Source organism: Eleutherodactylus coqui, chromosome 12 (genome assembly GCF_035609145.1).
Source record: "Eleutherodactylus coqui strain aEleCoq1 chromosome 12, aEleCoq1.hap1, whole genome shotgun sequence".
Classification (NCBI taxonomy): domain Eukaryota; kingdom Metazoa; phylum Chordata; class Amphibia; order Anura; family Eleutherodactylidae; genus Eleutherodactylus; species Eleutherodactylus coqui.
In genome coordinates, this window is record NC_089848.1 from 37,234,211 (window position 1) to 37,252,852 (window position 18,642).

Below are 18,642 nucleotides of genomic sequence, written 5' to 3' on the forward strand. Positions count from 1 at the left end.
CCAGCGATGATTTTATGCTAGTGAAAGTGATCGAAAAACGAAAAATAAGTGAACAGTAAACGATGGCTTTACGTTCATTAAAATGAATCTTGTGCGATAATCGGCCCGTGTAAACGGCCCTTTACCCATGTTGACAACGCCTGTTGAAAAGCCAACTGTTCACTGACAGGGATGCGACTTTCCACTATGTGGTGCTGTGGAGGTACTTTGCCGCCCCCTATTGGCACTCTAGAGAATAGGAAGTATCAGACTATTCAGCTCAGTGGTTCGTGTAACTGGAGAATTTTAGGAGGTCTTTGAATATAGAAGCGGGACATCGAAAATGAGAAGAAAACTAAGAATAGTTCAAAAGTTGTTAACACAAATGTTTAACATGAAAGTGCTTTATCCAATCGGTGGTTCTCGGACGACACAATCCCTTTAAGAAAATGCTTCAATATAACTGATAAAAATGTGTTCTTTATTGCTTCCTAAATTTGCTAATGACAAACTAACCGAATGAAGAATGAGAAAAAGAGAAAGAAAATCAGAAATATGCCGATGCTTTGGATTAGCGTAAACTCTTACCTTACTCATCATCTTGAAGCCCGTGTGCAGCAGCTTCTTGGCCAACTTATAGTAGACCGTCTCGGGGCGGTTGTAGGTCATGGCATTATCACACATCAGCTTAAAGTCGGCCTGTGAACACAGTAATATCACCAGTAAGGTCGCTGGCAGAGAGCGGTCGGGGTCGCTGCTGCCTGACAGACAAACTTAGTTTTGGAAAGCAATGAGCACTTTCTCCCGGCATCATTCTGCGAGCGGCGTGGGCGCACCAACCGGAGACTCCCCGTCCTACAGGGACAACCATTTAAGGAACCCCTCTAAGGGTATTACAGCTTCAGCAGGTCAGGCTGCCTTACTGAACACAAGGTCATTTCACTTCCAAAAGATTGTCTGAATTCCTTGTTTCTGCAGCCATCACATGACCCAGACGGATCCTCACAGCCCTGACGTTACGGCTGACAACACGGCCTGAAATTAAAATCTCTTTTTTTGAGGATAATGACAATTGTTCATTTTAAATCATTACTTTTTTGTGTTAAACAAGCTGAAAGAATAGGGAGTTATGATTTAAGAAAAAACAAAAACAGAGTTTTACGTAAAGCAATGGCTTAATACAATTTATGGATGTATCATTATGGGGCAACCAGACAAGTATGAAGATGTATCCACCGTCAGTCATTGTGCTTCTTTACTAACCTGTTCTACTCCCTACACGAGGATTATGAAGGAGTTTACCATTAGGCGTTGTGAGCGGATTCCTGCAGCATTTCCCTCCTCCCATAAACCACAATGCAGATAGGCTCTGGCATGGGGCCTGAGAATATCCCACATAGCAGGGTATATTATATATAAATAAATGGGAAAGCCCTCACTGACTGACTCACTCACTGACCGACTGAGTGACTCGCCACTAATTCTCTAACTCCCCGATGTCGTACAAACATCACATTTGGCATGACCATTCTTTAGGTCCTAAATAGGAAAAGTAAAGGAGTCACAACTTGATTATTCAATGCTAATCACAAAAGTAATTGCACCCATATATTTTGTAACTTCCTGGTGTCATACAAGCGTGAAATCTGGCACTACAATCTAACTGACCTCTGTGTGTATATACTGAGGAGAATATAACAGACCTCTGTATATACCGAAAGGCTGTAAAGTACATAAGGGAAGTGGCCATGGACTGCAGGGATGGAGTATTTAAGGCTAAGAAGGGACAGCAACCTCCAGTTTAGGGGTAAGTTTGAATAAAAGGAGCGTTACCTTAAGGGTCTAAAGTGAGGAGAGTGGGAGGGGTGGCACATTCTGCAGAGGGACATTGGTACATGCAGTCTGAGGAGAATCTAACGCTTCTCTATATGTATACATATTTTATTCCTCGGTTCCTCTGAATAAACTTGACTTCATGAAAATTCTCCATGCGAACATTAACTCTCCTTATATAATGCAGTTCTATGGTTTTAGAGGTACCCATGTCTTGTTACACTGGCCGATATATGAGCAATATTAAATGTACACATATCAGTGACCGCTGGCGCATATACCTTAAATTCTGTGATGGATTTGTATTCATTTGCAGCTATTTTGTCTTTCATGGTACTGAAGTCCATGGGATGCTTTATGATCATGAAGTAACCGGGGGCAATCTGATCCGTGACCGGAAAAGCAAAGAACCCGTGAGGGTCCTTCCTGAAAGGCAGAAAAGCAGGACCGTCAGCAATACCCAGAACCCACCAAGGCGGCACACGCAAGCGGGATGTAATTGTGATGTCGTGCGCATAACACGCGGTGAACGGACTCACTGACCGTACGATGATATTGATCCATTCACGCTTGTGCATATTCACTGTGTATTATACGCGCGTAAAGAGAGCGCCGCACGGTCTATTTTACAAAGAGAGCGCAGCACGGTCTATTTTACAACGAGAGCGCCGCGCGGTCTATTTTACAACGAGAGCGCCGCGCGGTCTATTTTACAACGAGAGCGCCGCGCGGTCTATTTTACAACGAGAGCGCCGCGCGGTCTATTTTACAACGAGAGCGCCGCGCGGTCTATTTTACAACGAGAGCGCCGCACGGTCTATTTTACAACGAGAGCGCCGCACGGTCTATTTTACAACGAGAGCGCCGCACGGTCTATTTTACAACGAGAGCGCCGCACGGTCTATTTTACAACGAGAGCGCCGCACGGTCTATTTTACAAAGAGAGCGCAGCACGGTCTATTTTACCACATATTATGCATGCTAGAGCCCTACTGTTCTCTAGAGGTGCGTATGAAGACGCTGTAGATACACAATCACATTGCTCATGTACGGCGTTTTATACGCATGTTGCTAGGAAAGAGGAGGGGAAAGCTTGGGAAAAAAAAAAACAGGCAGCCGATACAGGATGACGGCGTGCGTGAGATGCACTGTCAAGGGCAGACATAACGCTTCGTTTTATACCATACAGCTGTGAGAGCGGACTTAAAGTGAAACAGATTTCACAGTTCAAAAAGAAGCAGTGCCGGGGCCGTCCCACAGCCAGCCCCCCCACCCCGGGGCCATCCCACGGCCAGCACAGCCAATCATTATAAGTGTTCTGGCAGGCACAGACAGCAGTCCCGATAGTTTACGCTAAGGCCTCCCTCACACAGGGCGATTACAGAAACGCAGCGTTTTTCAACGCTGCGTTTTCTGCAGATTTCGCCCGGTTTCAGCAGCGCTGGCATACTTTATGCCAAAACGCAGCCAAGAAAAAAAAAAAAAAAAAAAGAGTAATACTCACCTAGCCGCTGCGGTCCGGGTTGCGGCCGCTGGTCCAGGCTTCCTCTGCACTCCCAAGTCTATTGCCGTAGGCCAGGTTTGAGAACCCCGCCTCCAGCAATAGAGTGCTGTGATTGGTTGTCGCCGCTGGCTCGATGCCCAATTACAGCCCTTCATTGACTAGCTCCGCCAATCAGAGCTTGCCGGTGTTGATTGGCTGAGACAGTCAATGAAGGACTGCGATTGGTTGTCGGCGCGCTCGATGCCCAATCACAGCACTCTATTGCTGGAGGTGGGGTTCTCAAACCTGGCCTACGGCAATAGACTTGGGAGTGTTGGAGAAGCCCGGATCAGCGGCAGAGACCAGCGGCCGCGACCCGGACTGCAGCGGCTAGGTGAGTATTACTTTCCTCTAGCCTAGCTGGGACTGATTTTCGGGGTAGGGCTTCTATTGCAAGCCCTCACCCCAATAATCGGCAAGCGGTTAAAGCCGCCAAAAACGCGGCACCAAGTGTTGCTGCGTTTTTAGCAGTGCTGAAACCGCTGCCCATTCATTTCAATGGGCGACGCAGGGCTGAAAACGCCCCAAAACAGAACATGCATCACTGTTAAAGCGCAGCGTTGCAAGGCGCTGCGTTTTCAGCCCTGTGTGAGCAGCCCCATTGAAATGAATGGGAGTCTTGTACAGCGTTTAGCGCTGGGCTGAAAAGACAGCGCTAAACGCTGTACAAAACGCCCTGTGGGAGGGAGGCCTTAGGGCTCCCACCCACTGGCGATATTTTCTCCACTGCGATGCTATTCTAAAGTTAAAGTCTCGCATCGCAGTGCGAGGAAAAAAAAAAAAGGAAAAAAAGCGCATGACAGGATATCGGCATCACGCCAACATATCGCCAGTCTTTTCAATGGGGCCAGTGACAGCAGCGCTAGCCCCGTTGAAAAGAGATTGAGAATGCCGGGGACTTCTGCCACAGCTGTGGCAGGAGTTTCCTTCATCCCCGCAGGGACCACGGGGATGAAGAAATCCTCTGCCACATCTGTGACAGCTGTGGCAGAAGTCCCCGGCATTCTAGCCCATTGCTTTCAATGGGATCGGCACTGCTGAAAGAGCTTAATAGCAGTGCCAGGGAGCCAGCAGGAGGACGCGGCTGACAGCAGGAGAGGTGAGTAATAATTAAAAAAAAAAATTTTTTTTAAAACACACTTATTGATGATTATCGGGGAAGGGCTTATATTTCAAGCTCTTCCCCGATAATCATTCTGCGGGGCTTGGCTGAAGCCATTGATTTCAATGGGATCGGCAGCAGTGCCGATCCCATTGAAAGCAATAGAATAGCATGCCGCGGACTTCTTCCACAGCTGTGACAGCTGTGGCAGAGGATTCCTTCATCCCCTTGGTCCCCGCAGGGATGAGGGAAGCTCCTGCCACAGCTGTCACAGCTGTGGCAGAAGTCCGCGGCATTCTCCCTATGCTTTCAATGGGGCTAGCGCTGCTGTCGCTAGCCCAATTGAAACCACTTGTGATATGCTGGTTCTATACCGGCCTCTTTCTTGCACTGCGATGCGAGATTTTTCTCGTGCTCTCGCAGCGCAAGAAAGAAAATATCGCCAGTGGGTGGGAGCCCTTATTGTATCGCTCCTGCGTACACAAAAAAAAGACGTACATGTTCTCTCTAAGGCCTTGGTCACACCTACAATGAACGCTCTGCTCAGAGCCTCCAGCGCAGATCTGGAACGAAATTGTCAGCATGCTGCACTACTTCAAGTGGGGAAAAAACGATGGACGGGACAACGACCGAAAAATAAGACATAGGACCCAGTCATTGGATTGTGCGCACAGGCTTGTTTTCTTTTGCTTTTTAAGCTACGACTGATAGTCTGAGCAAAAAAAACCTTGCAGCCGGTATTATCTTTGTCAACATGCGGCATTCAGCACACGGATGGGATGTCCAAGTGCTGTCCGGTGAGATCTGCGCCCGGGAATCTCAGGGGACAACTTTTATATCGCTGGTGTGAAAGCAGTCCAACACTGATGTGAACTCCGTCTTAAGTTCTGTTCACATCACCACCGTTGCTTCTGCTTGTTATGATCAATCAACTATTCTTGCCACAAGTGAATGAAACCCCCATAGAATTCCCAACGGAGGCTCGGCACAAACCAGTTCAACGCTCCCTCCCACCCCATGATCTTACCGCTGGAGCTGGCGGAGGAAATATTCCAGAAGCTGCTGGATTGGGGTACTCTCATTTTCTGCTGCAAGACAGAACAACATCCTTATCATCGGAAAAGGGGCTGTTTAATTAAAGTCGTTGGCATTTAGCAGTGACTGCACAGCACCGTAGGACTTAACGGGGTTTTCCAGGCACAAATACTATTGATGACCTGTGTACCCCGTGTAGTGGTGGTGCTTGTAACTGCAGGTGCTATCATCATTCAAATCCATGAGGCCCCAGCCTGCAGTTACAAGCACTGGCCACTACGCAGGGGTGGTAGCAGCAGCTTCCGCGCCGACCGGTGTATACCCACCCTGCCAACATGAGCTTGCTTAGCTGATCAGCCAGGTTCTTGAGCAGCAGACTCCTGCAGGTCAAGTATGACATAGCCTGAGGATAGATCATCAATTGTATTTGCGCTGGGAAACCCCTTCAAGTGCAGCCTCTGTCCCACATTGTAACCCAGGGTCATGTGATACTACTGACCTGACCTACTGACTGCAATCCCTGCTAGCCATCATAAACCGCTCCTGCAGTCATACTGTTTCTGCCGTCACACGGCTTATGTCTGACCATGTGTATAGCATCCCTCACTCTCCACCTCGCCATACCGGGCACATCTCCAGCCCGCCATACTGTGCACATCTCCAGCCCTTTACCTTCTGTATCACCCCATTACTTGTAGTATGTAAGCTCGTTGGAGCAGGACCCTCACCCCTGCTGTTTTCACCAACTGATTTCTATGTAACCGTGATTCTGTAATGTTTGTACTTTTGTCTTTCTGTATCCCCCCTGTCTATGTAAGCGCTGCAGAATATACAAATAAAGATTATTATATGATGCCAAGACTGCATGGCACCTCAATGTCTGCCTGCTGATCATGTGATCTTCTCACCTGCCCGCCCTACCACTCCAAAGGGATGAGACAGCAGTACAGACAAACTGCCGTCAGCGGTCACGTACCGTCTAATGCCTCTCTCACACAGGCGTTTAACGCTCTACAAGGCTCCTATTCATTTCAATGGGGCGGCTCACACAAGGCTTTAAATGCAGGGTTACCAATGCTGCGCTTTGAAAGCGTTGCAGTTCTGTTCTTGGTCGTTTCCAGCCATGTGTCTCCCATTGAAATGAATGGGCTACGTTTTCAGCACTGCTGCAGCGCGGCACAAGTCTGTACAGCGTTAAACGCAGGTTGCTGTGCCAGTTGGCTCAGTTGTGGCATTTCCATCTTTCTTGGCTACGTCTTCAGATGTGCTGAAAACACAGCCAAAACGCATGCCAGCGCTGCTGAAAATACAGTAAATGCAGCATTTTGGCAATCTCCTGTGTGAGGGGCGCCATACTGAAGAGCGCAGTTGGGAAGAAGACAGAATTGGCAGAGACGTCCCGACACAAACACTGATCCCCACACTCTTTGGCGCACATGACCCTGCGATACAATGGGGGTCAGACTGCACTAAAGATAAAAGGTCATTGCTAAGGTACCTATAATCACTGCCCCATATTTGTTTTTTCCCCATTAAAGCAGACAACCCCTTTAATTACTTAAGGACATGGCATCGGGTCATTTATCAGCCGCTGTCAGAATTGACGGTGGCATTTAAAGGGTAAACGGCCACGATCAGTTCAGCATTGACTGCGTCTGTTTTCGGTGGGTGTGAACTGTGGGGAAGAGCAGACGCCCACATTGTATGCAGTAGGATCGGCTCGCGATCCCCCTCCATATAAATCCCCCAGACCCAGGAAGTGACTGTACGCCCCGCAGCGTTAAGGAGTGAAGGAGCATTCACTACAATCAGCAGGACTGGCCTGACCTGGATGCGTTCTGCACGCTCTGACCGGACGGTCGGTGGGGGTTTCAACTTCCACTTTTTTCTCCGGTTCAAAGTACTCGGCCTCCTCATCGGAGTCGCACTGCTCCTTCTCACGCTTCCGCTTTTTCTCCTCCTAAGAGAAAAACAAAACGGAGTTTTCAAAATAAACAAAACCATAATAACTACATACGAACGATGGGATCTCCAAAGCTGCGGCAGCACAGACCCTCGCTCACCTGTACCGCAACATAAGCAAACCTGAAGTCACTATTATTACTGCAGGACGGCGGTTTATTATAGTTCTTCTAAAATTATTAAAAAGTGCATAAAACTCAAGAAGCTCTTTACCACCATCTATTATACCCAGGACTGTAACAAGGGGGCGCTCTAATAACTATATATAGATATATCAGGTCAGTACAGAGATCTCTCCCATCATCTATTATACCAGGACTGTAACAAGGGGGCGCTCTAATAACTATATATAGATATATCAGGGGTCAGTACAGAGATCTCTCCCATCATCTATTACACCCCGGGCTGTAACAAGGGGGCGCTCTAATAACTATATATAGATATATTAGGGGTCAGTACAGAGATCTCTGCCATCATCTATTATACCCAGGACTGTAACAAAGGGGCACTCTAATAACTATGTATAGATATATCAGGTCAGTACAGAGATCTCTCCCACCATCTATTATACCCAGGACTGTAACAAGGAGGCGCTCTAATAACTATGTATAGATATATCAGGGGTCAGTACAGAGATCTCTCCATCATCTATTATACCCAGGACTGTAACAAGGGGGCGCTCTAATAACTATATATAGATATATCAGAGGTCAGTACAGAGATCTCTCCCATAATCTATTATACCCCGGACTGTAACAAGAGGGCGCTCTAATAACTATGTATAATATATCAGGGGTTAGTACAGAGATCTCTCCCATCATCTATTATACCCAGGACTGTAACAAGGGGGTGCTCTAATAACTATGTATAGATATATTAGGGGACAGTACAGAGATCTCTCCCATCATCTATTATACCCAGGACTGTAACAAGGGGGCGCTCTAATAACTATGTATAATATATCAGGGGTCAGTACAGAGATCTCTCCCATCATCTATTATACCCCGGACTGTAACAAGGGGGCGCTCTAATAACTGTGTATAATATATCAGAGGTCAGTACAGAGATCTCTCCCATCATCTATTATACCCAGGACTGTAACAAGGGGGTGCTCTAATAACTACGTATAATTAGGGGACAATACAGAGATCTCTCCCATCATCTATTATACCCCGGACTGTAACAAGGGGGCGCTCTAATAACTGTGTATAATATATCAGACGTCAGTACAGAGATCTCTACCACCATCTATTATACCTTGGACTGTAACAAGGGGGCGCTCTAATAACTATGTGTATATATCAGGGGTGAGTACAGAGATCTCTCCCATCATCTATTATACCCAGGACTGTAACAAGAGGGCGCTCTAACGCAGGGGAGGTTCCATTGCAGATGTAGAACCACCCAAACTCAATGGAAACAGTAACCAACCTCCAGTTTGCACCCTGTAGCGGCTGTATTTAGCAATGTATTTAGAGTATTACAGAACAGGAGTATAATCAGGCCTGGCCTGACCCAGCAAGGAACGGCAAATTCCCCTTTGGTAAGCTCATAGGGAGGGTGAGCACCTAGGAACTGCTAGTCCAATACTGAGTCCGACCCCCTTAGGCCCCCCTCACACAGGCGTTTTCGTATAGCGTTTTGCTCTGCGCTAAACGCTGTACAATGCGCCATTCATTTCAATAAGGCTGCTCACACAAGGCTTAAAACGCAGCATTTCCAACGCTGCGTTTTGAAAGCGTTACATGTTCTATTCTCGGCTGGGAGTCTCCCATTAAATGAATGGGCTGCGGTCTCAGCACTGCTGAAGAAAGGGGAACGTTCTTTTGCACCCATGTGGCAGCGAGAGCTTCTGCTGTAGCTTTCAGCACCACTAGTTGGGGACTGCAGATTGGTAATGATCAGCCCCTTCGGAGGGTTGGAGTAGCTAATTCTGCCATGTCTACATTTCCTGTTTGCACCGGCGGTGTGGGGGTCTCCTTGTGGGACGGTTTGGTTACAATACAAGTTTATGGAGTTTTCAGCACTTACTATTTCTGTGCAATCATTTGTTTGTTTTCGTGTTCCCGTCTTTAGAGCCAGAGGTGTCTGCTTCTGTCAGTGGAGCGGTGTGAATTACATTGGCTCCTGGGACGTCTCCAGGGTTATATGCATAAGAGGAGGACGCGGTCAGTAGCCACCAGCCATGTGGCTAATACTGTGTGAGAGATGTCCGCTCCAAAGCAACAAATCGCCGGCGCTGTAATGTGCCGCTGTCTCTAACGAGATCACAGTACAGACACATGCGATACATCAGCCAGATTGGTGAGTGGGGCCGCACGCACCGCCAAGGGCGCGGAGCCGCACAGCTCCGCTGTGCTGGTCACCAGCACCAACATAAACCAGGACAATCGTGAGCTAACAAGTAGCATCCAGGCGCAGTAGACAGTGGGCGCCGGGGGAGATTCATCAACTGTCTACACCAATCACTGCACAGCTTCCATGCCCTATAGTGCTGTAGTAACATGAAAGCTGCCCTGTGATTGGCTGCGAGGGCCGACAAGGACACTTCTATCTCTGCTCCTCGCCACAGATCCCATTAGCAGCAGTGCTGTAGGTGCGCAGTGACTAACCTTTCTCCGCCTCCGCTCCTCGTCATCTACGTGCTTATCCTTCTCTTTCTCCGACTTCTTTTTTTTCTTCTTCTTCTTTTCCTTATGGCGCTCGCGCTGCTCGTGATCCGACCGGTCATCGTAGTAACTGGAATCATGTCCCGATCCGGACAGCTCAGTCACCTCACTTCCTCCGACCTTAAGAACCAACTTCAAAGGCTTTTCTGAAGGTTTACCCACATAATCTGTAATAGTAAAAATATATTAGCAGAGCGGCCAGTGACCGCTGAGTGCGGCTGCAGCTATGTGACCCCTGGAGCAGCGCTCACCCAGTGACAGCTATATGGAGAGTAGCAGGGCTCTGCCTCCGGGGTCCTACGTCACGTATGAAGCAATCAAAGACTAAACATGGGAGGTCTAATAATTTTGTGGGCGCTACTAAGGAGTAATCCTCGTACCCAACGTCACAAATAACTAGAAGAATGGCGAGCCGACCTTCTACTGGCGCCAGCAACACGTGTTCGCCTGAGCCGAGCGCACATTTATGTCACCGGTGAGAGCAGCGCTTATGTCTCGCTTACATGAAGACTCCAACATGTCTAACCTGCGTCTCCCCGAGAGTCAGGACGCCCCAAACACACCGGTGAATTACGGCCCATTTACAGCTAAGAATTGGTGCTCAAAATTCACAAAGGAACGAACGTGCGCGATAATTGTCAGATCTAAACGGCGGTCATCGCGCACTTTTCGCTCAGTTTCAGCCTGCATAAAAACCCTCTCCAGCTCGCTCCTCGTCACGTCCGCACGCTCCCACCTGTTCACATAGGATCGTGAGCGCTGAACGAGATGTGAGCGATTCTCAGCGATGATCTGCCTGTGTAAACACTCCGCACGGCGCCAACAACTGTGAACGGATTAGCGGAGACGCCACTCGCTTGTTCAAATGAGAATGGTCCCGTGTAAAAGGGGTGTTGGGCGATCTCTTCTAACTACCTGATCAGCGGGGGCCTGACTGCTAGGGCCCTCACTGATGACTAGAACGGGGGGTCCCATGTCCCCATGTGCAACTGGAAATTAATAGAGCCGCCGTGCGCACGCCAGTCCACAACTTCATGCATTTCAATGAGACTGCTGGAGTGGGACAGGGGAACCTATAACCAACAGTGGGGTCCGGGCACTGAACGAAGTATAGGGAATAACGAGATATTAGTGGAATATCCCTTTAAGGCCGTATTCACACGGGCAACCATATCAGGCCAACAAACTTGGCCCAATACTGCGCTTGCCAAAGTGCGTTCTTCACACCGATGTGAGGCCTTTTTCATTCAAAGATGCCTCATACCGCCTCTGTGCGATTGTGATCCTCGGGTCCGTGCTTCACGTGTGTCAGAGGAGCGGCAAGTATTTCCCAAGGATTTCAATGGCACTTGCAGGTACGTCACACGGCACGTGATGTCTTAACCCTTTGCAATCCAATTTTGGATTCAGGGTTTCCTAGGGGGCTTTCTCTTCCTGCCATTATACAATGGCGCCATCTGCTGGTTAGAGCCAGTACTGCGGTATGGGACAGGCTGGAGAGGCCCCCCCGACAACCGAGCGGCCAGTAATATACAGTAAGAATACCCTGCGGACGTCTTCCGACATCAGAGCTGTACAGCCTTCAATCAGAATGTCTTCAGACATTGGAAAGGGTTAAAGGTCCCATTGAAAACAACAGGCAAGGCGTTCCAAGGGAAGAACCAAAGACAGAACACGCTGCCGGGAACATCGAAGGTAAAACCATGAGTTGGATAAGCCCCACGCCCTCGCTACACCCCGACTACAACCCCTTTTTGATTGGGGTGAACCACAGTAAAATAAATTTCCCAGGGTGCCCAAAGGCTGAAAAGGTTGAATGTAACCAGATCTTCACCCCCGGGTTCCAGAACTACTAGTGCTGCAGGGCCCAGTCAGGTCCTGTGAGCACAGAACGGGCGCTGCGTTGGGCGGACTCATCTCTACTGTCACTGCTGATAGGACAGCAAAAGAACTGGCAGCCGGGGAAGTATAAAACGCCCCCCAACCCCGCGCCAGCTGTACTGCGTGCCCATAAACCTCATCGCTGGTGCCCGTAGAACAAGACCGATTCCATTAAACTTCTGACATCCCCTACCCAACACAATCGCTAACAATCCCTGAAGGAAGGAAGGAATGAGAAGCATTTAAAGAGACCAGCATGGATGAACACAGGACTTACTTGAATGATTGGTCAGAGTGCTCAGCCAATCAGAGGCAGCGCTTTCAGAGTTATGGTTTATTTTCGAGGTAGGGCTAATATTTCATCCCCCCCCCCCTCCCCCCCAAAAAAACCTCACTGCAGGGAGTCCCCTGACATTGTTGTCACAGCAGTGGCAGAGGATTGCGATCATCTCCCATTGATTTCAAGATGCCGCTGGTCCCAATAGGGGAAGATCACATCTCCTGCTGCAGGGATAGGAGGTTGTTCCCCTGCAGAAACGCCCCACATCCAGGCCTTCAGAAGGACTGTGAGAGCGATATTGGGGTGCCAATCACATCCCCATACCGCTCATCAGTGGGGCCTGAAAACCACAGAGCAAGTTCAGAGAAGAGTTACCAAGATGGTGAGCGGTCTGCAGATCATGTCCGATGAGGAACGGTTAAAGGATCTGGGAATGTTCAGCTTGCAGAAGAGAAGGCTGAGAGGAGACTTAAAGGGGTTGTCCCGCGGCAGCAAGTGGGGGTAAGCACTTCTGTATGGCCATATTATTGCACTTTGTAATATACATCGTGCATTAAATATGAGCCATACAGAAGTTATTCACTTACCTGCTCCGTTGCTAGCGTCCCCGTCTCCATGGCTCCGTCTAATTTCGCTGGCTTCTTGCTTTTTTAGACGCGCTTGCGCTGTGCGGTCTTCTCCCTGGTGAATGGGGCCGCTCGTGCCGGAGAGCTGGTCCTCGTAGCTCCGCCCCGTCACGTGTGCCGATTCCCAGCCCAATCAGGAGGCTGGAATCGGCAATGGACCGCACAGAGCCCACGGTGCACCATGGGAGAAGACCCGCGGTGCATCGTGGGTGAAGATCCCGGCGGCCATCTTGGTGAAGGAAGAAAGAAGTCGTCGCAGAGCGGGGATTCGGTTAATATATATATATATTTTTTTAACACATCCCTTGGGGTTGTCCTGCGCCAAACGGGGGGCCTTTGGAAAAAAAAAACCCGTTTCGGAACGAGACAACCCCTTTAATAGCGGTCTACAAATATCTGAAGGGCTGTCACAGTGCAGAGGGATCAGCCCTATTCTCATCTGTACAAGGAAAGACTAGAAGCAATGGGATGAAACTGCAAGGGAGGAGGACACAGATTAGATATTAGACAGTGAGGGGGATCAATGAGTGGAACAGGTTACCACAGGAGGTGGGGAGTTCTCCCTCAATAGAAGTGTTCAGAGGCTGGACAGACATCTGTCTGGGATGATTTAGTGATCCTGCACTGAGCAGGGGGTTGGACCAGATGACCCTGGAGGTCCCTTCCAACTCTTCCAGTCTATGATGGATGTCACTCTCTCACCTGTGACTGTCGGGGGAGCTCATCCCTCCGCTGCCGTGTACATTATCTTACACATATGTGTATTCTGCGTGGAGGGAACGATGCTTGAATATTGGGGCACAATGTACAGCCCCGGTGGCCCGGCACGTGTCACTGAAGGTATTCGGCCCTCCACATGATTGTATGGGGCCCTCTACGTTTTCCACAGGACGCGGCCAGCTGTTGGCAGAGGGGGCGGTACTAGCACAAATGGGCACCCTCTATAGTCCCGTACAGACACCCCCCCCCCTTATAGTCCCGCACAGACCCGACGTCCCCCCCCCCATAGTCCCGCACAGACCCGACGTCCCCCCCCCATAGTCCCGCACAGACCCGACGTCCCCCCCCATAGTCCCGCACAGGACCCGACGTCCCCCCCCCCATAGTCCCCGCACAGACCCGACGTCCCCCCCCCCATAGTCCCGCACAGACCCGACGTCCCCCCCCCCCATAGTCCCCGCACAGACCCGACGTCCCCCCCCCCATAGTCCCGCACAGACCCGACGTCCCCCCCCCCATAGTCCCGCACAGACCCGACGTCCCCCCCCCCATAGTCCCCGCACAGACCCGACGTCCCCCCCCCCATAGTCCCGCACAGACCCGACGTCCCCCCCCCCCATAGTCCCCGCACAGGACCCGACGTCCCCCCCCCCATAGTCCCCGCACAGGACCCGACGTCCCCCCCCCATAGTCCCGCACAGACCCGACGTCCCCCCCCCATAGTCCCGCACAGACCCGACGTCCCCCCCCCCATAGTCCCCGCACAGACCCGACGTCCCCCCCCCATAGTCCCGCACAGACCCGACATCCCCCCCCCCATAGTCCCCGCACAGACCCCGACGCCCCCCCCCCCACCCATAGTCCCGCACAGACCCGACGTCCCCCCCCCATAGTCCCCGCACAGACCCGACGTCCCCCCCCATAGTCCCGAACAGACCCGACGTCCCCCCCCATAGTCCCCGCACAGACCCGACGTCCCACCCATAGTCCCGCACAGACCCGACGTCCCCCCCATAGTCCCGCACAGACCCGACGTCCCCCCCCATAGTCCCGCACAGACCCGACGTCCCCCCCCATAGTCCCGCACAGACCCGACGTCCCCCCCCATAGTCCCGCACAGACCCGACGTCCCCCCCCCCCATAGTCCCGCACAGACCCGACGTCCCCCCCCCATAGTCCCGCACAGACCCGACGTCCCCCCCCCATAGTCCCGCACAGACCCGACATCCCCCCCCCATAGTCCCGCACAGACCCGACGTCCCCCCCCATAGTCCCGCACAGACCCGACGTCCCCCCCCCATAATCCCGCACAGACCCGACGTCCCCCCCCCATAGTCCCGCACAGACCCGACGTCCCCCCCCCATAGTCCCGCACAGACCCGACGTCCCCCCCCATAGTCCCGCACAGACCCGACGTCCCCCCCCATAGTCCCGCACAGACCCGACGTCCCCCCCCATAGTCCCGCACAGACCCGACGCCCCCCCCCCCCCCATAGTCCCGACGCCCCCCCCCCATAGTCCCGCACAGACCCGACGTCCCCCCCCCCCATAGTCCCGCACAGACCCGACGTCCCCCCCCCCATAGTCCCGCACAGACCGGACGTCCCCCCCCCCATAGTCCCGCACAGACCCGACGTCCCCCCCCCCATAGTCCCGTACAGACCGGACGCCCCCCCCCCCATAGTCCCGTACAGACCGGACGCCCCCCCCCCCATAGTCCCGTACAGACCGGACGCCCCCCCCCCCATAGTCCCGTACAGACCGGACGCCCCCCCCCCCATAGTCCCGTACAGACCGGACGCCCCCCCCCCCCATAGTCCCGTACAGACCCGACGTCCCCCCCCCATAGTCCCGCACAGACCCGACGCCCCCCCCATAGTCCCGCACAGACCCGACGCCCCCCCCCATAGTCCCGCACAGACCCGACGCCCCCCCCCCCATAGTCCCGCACAGACCCGACGCCCCCCCCCCCATAGTCCCGTACAGACCCGACGCCCCCCCCCCCATAGTCCCGTACAGACCCGACGCCCCCCCCCCCCCCATAGTCCCGTACAGACCGGACGCCCCCCCCCCAGTCCCGTACAGACCGGACGCCCCCCCCCCCCAGTCCCGTACAGACCGGACGCCCCCCCCCCCATAGTCCCGTACAGACCGGACGCCCCCCCCCCTCATAGTCCCGTACAGACCGGACGCCCCCCCCCCCCCCCTATAGTCCCGTACAGACCGGACGCCCCCCCCCCCCTATAGTCCCGTACAGACCGGACGCCCCCCCCCCCTATAGTCCCGTACAGACCGGACGCCCCCCCCCCTATAGTCCCGTACAGACCGGACGCCCCCCCCCCCCTATAGTCCCGTACAGACCGGACGCCCCCCCCCCCCTATAGTCCCGTACAGACCGGACGCCCCCCCCCCCCCCTATAGTCCCGTACAGACCGGACGCCCCCCCCCCTATAGTCCCGTACAGACCGGACGCCCCCCCCCTATAGTCCCGTACAGACCGGACGCCCCCCCCCCCTATAGTCCCGTACAGACCGGACGCCCCCCCCCCCTATAGTCCCGTACAGACCGGACGCCCCCCCCCCCCCTATAGTCCCGTACAGACCGGACGCCCCCCCCCCCCTATAGTCCCGTACAGACCGGACGCCCCCCCCCCCCATATAGTCCCGTACAGACCGGACGCCCCCCCCCCCTATAGTCCCGTACAGACCGGACGCCCGATTTTCAATGGCAGCCGTCCCTGCAGGATCCGTGGCAAAATGAAGCATGCGATTTGTTTTACGGACGACAAGATCCGCATGCTATAATTCGGGCCGCGGCGCCCATGATTTTCTATACGCGGCTTGAACCGTGGATCCCCGGCGCAGGTACACCTGGGGGCACGAGCGCTGCAGGTAAACTCACACGGCAGAACGCACTGCGCAATAATCCACATGAAGTCTGCCTAGTAACGGGCATGTCCTCGGCCGGCGCGGTTCTGTTGCGGATTCTGCATCGCTTCTTCACGTATCAGAACTCTGCAAGCGTAGCGCTGTCCGCAGATTGTGCGTCAGATGTCCGAGGACACTCCGCGGTAAGTACCCGGGGCGCACTCACACTGAGACTGGTCCGGCGGGGAGCTCAGGTCTCCGGCGTCGTACGACCTCCACTCCGACCGGTGCTTCTTGTGTTTCTTCCCCATCGTCGGGCCGTCCGAGGGGGAGCCGCTCCCGTCCGCTGGAGGCCGCGCTACTGCGGGAGAAGAGGGCGCCGACAAAATGGCCGCCGCGCGTCTTCCGGGACGTCTGACGTCTGACGCAGGCACTTCCGGTTACATACAAAGGTGAGCGCGGGCTGCGGAGTGCGGGCGCCGGGGCAGGAGGCGGGTTAGTTAGCGAGCCGGTGAGGAGTCCCCAGAGGAGAGGGTGCCGGCCGCCCTCAGCAGCAGCTCCCTGGGGGTTTGCCCTGTGAATTCTCCCATGAGCCTTACAATCCGCATCTCTTCACAGACGTCTTGGTGTACTGGCACAGCCTGGGCAGCGGCCGCCCGGTTGCCGGCGGTGGTTCGGTGGGCGCCGGGGCTCTCCTTCTCCTTGTTAACTCTGGGGGTCAAGTGGGGAAAAGGGAACCGCCACAGGTGTAAAAGTAGCCTAACGACCCCGAGGCAGCGCCGTCATGTGACCACCGGAGAACCCCCAACAACGGGCAATGGCTTCTGTGTCCTGCCGTGTCCGGTGTAACTGTACACCCCGGGGGTCCCGTCCGCAGCGGGGGGAATATTGGGGTGTTCAGGGAATGTTTAACCCCTCGGTGACCGCTGCGCCTTCTTACGGCGGTCACTGCTGGACCTTATGCTGATGCTTGCACCTCTGCAGCGTCCATCAGAATACGGAGACCCCACGGGGGCGGCCAGCTCATAACAGCGGGGACTGCAGAAACCGCCAAGCCCCGCTGTTCAACCCCTTAGGTGCCGCGCTCAGGTAAAAGCCTGACATGGAGGGGCTGCCACCCACCGGACCCCCCACCATGTGACCACGGGGTCCCCATGTGACGCTATGGCACCCGGAGGATAGAATATGGCCTAGAACAGGCCAATCAATGAAAGCCCAAACCTGCAATTTCTGTCCCCCTCCCTCCCCCTTGCCAAAAAAAACCAAAAACCCTTAAACCGCCCCGTTGGGGAAATAATGCTGGAGGGCGGTGATTGGCGACCAAACGGGAAAGGAGGAGGAAGATTAAAAAAAAAAACAGTATGTTTGGTATTGGTGTAATGGTGCTGATCCACTGAGGTAATTCACCACCATGCCTGCCGCACGGGGAGCGGCGGTAATAAACCTGCGCCGGAGATGTGTGTGGGGCCTATAAAAGTGATGGACATGTTGCATGAAGAGGGAGCTCGTCGGTCCGGCGGTGGGGACATGTGCTGGCTCTTGGGGGGTCCGCTGGTGGCATAGAAGACAATATGGTCGGTCCGGCGGTGGGGACATGTGCTGGCTCTTAGGGGGCCGCTGGTGGCACAGAAGACAATATGGTCGGGTCCGGTGGTGGGGACATGTGCTGGCTCTTGGGGGGCCGCCGGTGGCATAGAAGACAATATGGTCGGTCCGGCGGTGGGGACATGTGCTGGCTCTTGGGGGGCCGCCGGTGGCACAGAAGACAATATGGTCGGTCTGGTGGTGGGGACATGTGCTGGCTCTTGGGGGCCGCTGGTGGCACAGAAGACAATATGGTCGGTCCGGCGGTGGGGACATGTGCTGGCTCTTGGGGGGCGGTCGGTGGGCACAGAAGACAATATGCGGTCGGTCCGGCGGTGGGGACATGTGCTGGCTCTTGGGGGGGGCCGCCGGTGGCACAGAAGACAATATGGTCGGTCCGGCGGTGGGGACATGTGCTGGCTCTTGGGGGGCGGTCGGTGGCACAGAAGACAATATGGTCGGTCCGGCGGTGGGGACATGTGCTGGCTCTTGGGGGGCCGCCGGTGGCACAGAAGACAATATGGTCGGTCCGGCGGTGGGGACATGTGCTGGCTCTTGGGG

General features: G+C 53.6%; 2 protein-coding genes across 9 annotated transcripts in view; one reads left to right on the forward strand and one right to left on the reverse strand.

The window, feature by feature from the left end:
• Positions 1 to 16,865, reverse strand: part of BRD9 (bromodomain containing 9) — a 38,009-nt gene extending 21,144 nt beyond the window's left edge. For 5 of the 7 annotated variants that reach the window (XM_066585220.1, XM_066585224.1, XM_066585223.1 and 2 more), the window contains exons 1-6: positions 16,724 to 16,865; positions 10,067 to 10,290; positions 7,320 to 7,452; positions 5,485 to 5,545; positions 2,094 to 2,238; positions 568 to 678 (exon numbers count right to left, since the gene is read on the reverse strand). In XM_066585220.1, coding sequence (XP_066441317.1) covers positions 568 to 678; positions 2,094 to 2,238; positions 5,485 to 5,545; positions 7,320 to 7,452; positions 10,067 to 10,290; positions 16,724 to 16,808 — 759 coding nt within the window. In that variant the 5' untranslated portion in view covers positions 16,809 to 16,865. The remainder of the gene's footprint in view (positions 1 to 567; positions 679 to 2,093; positions 2,239 to 5,484; positions 5,546 to 7,319; positions 7,453 to 10,066; positions 10,291 to 16,723) is intronic. The other 2 variants (XM_066585222.1, XM_066585221.1) reach the window with 1 other exon arrangement.
• Positions 16,866 to 16,925: 60 nt separating this feature from the next.
• The window catches only part of TRIP13 (thyroid hormone receptor interactor 13), a 44,334-nt gene continuing 42,617 nt past the window's right edge, over positions 16,926 to 18,642 (forward strand). Inside the window, exon 1 of one of the 2 annotated variants that reach the window (XM_066584624.1) lies at positions 16,926 to 16,949. The gene's annotated coding sequence lies outside the window, so the exon portion shown is untranslated. Of the gene's footprint in view, positions 16,950 to 16,973; positions 16,993 to 18,642 lie in introns of those variants that run through there. The other variant, XM_066584625.1, reaches the window with a different exon arrangement.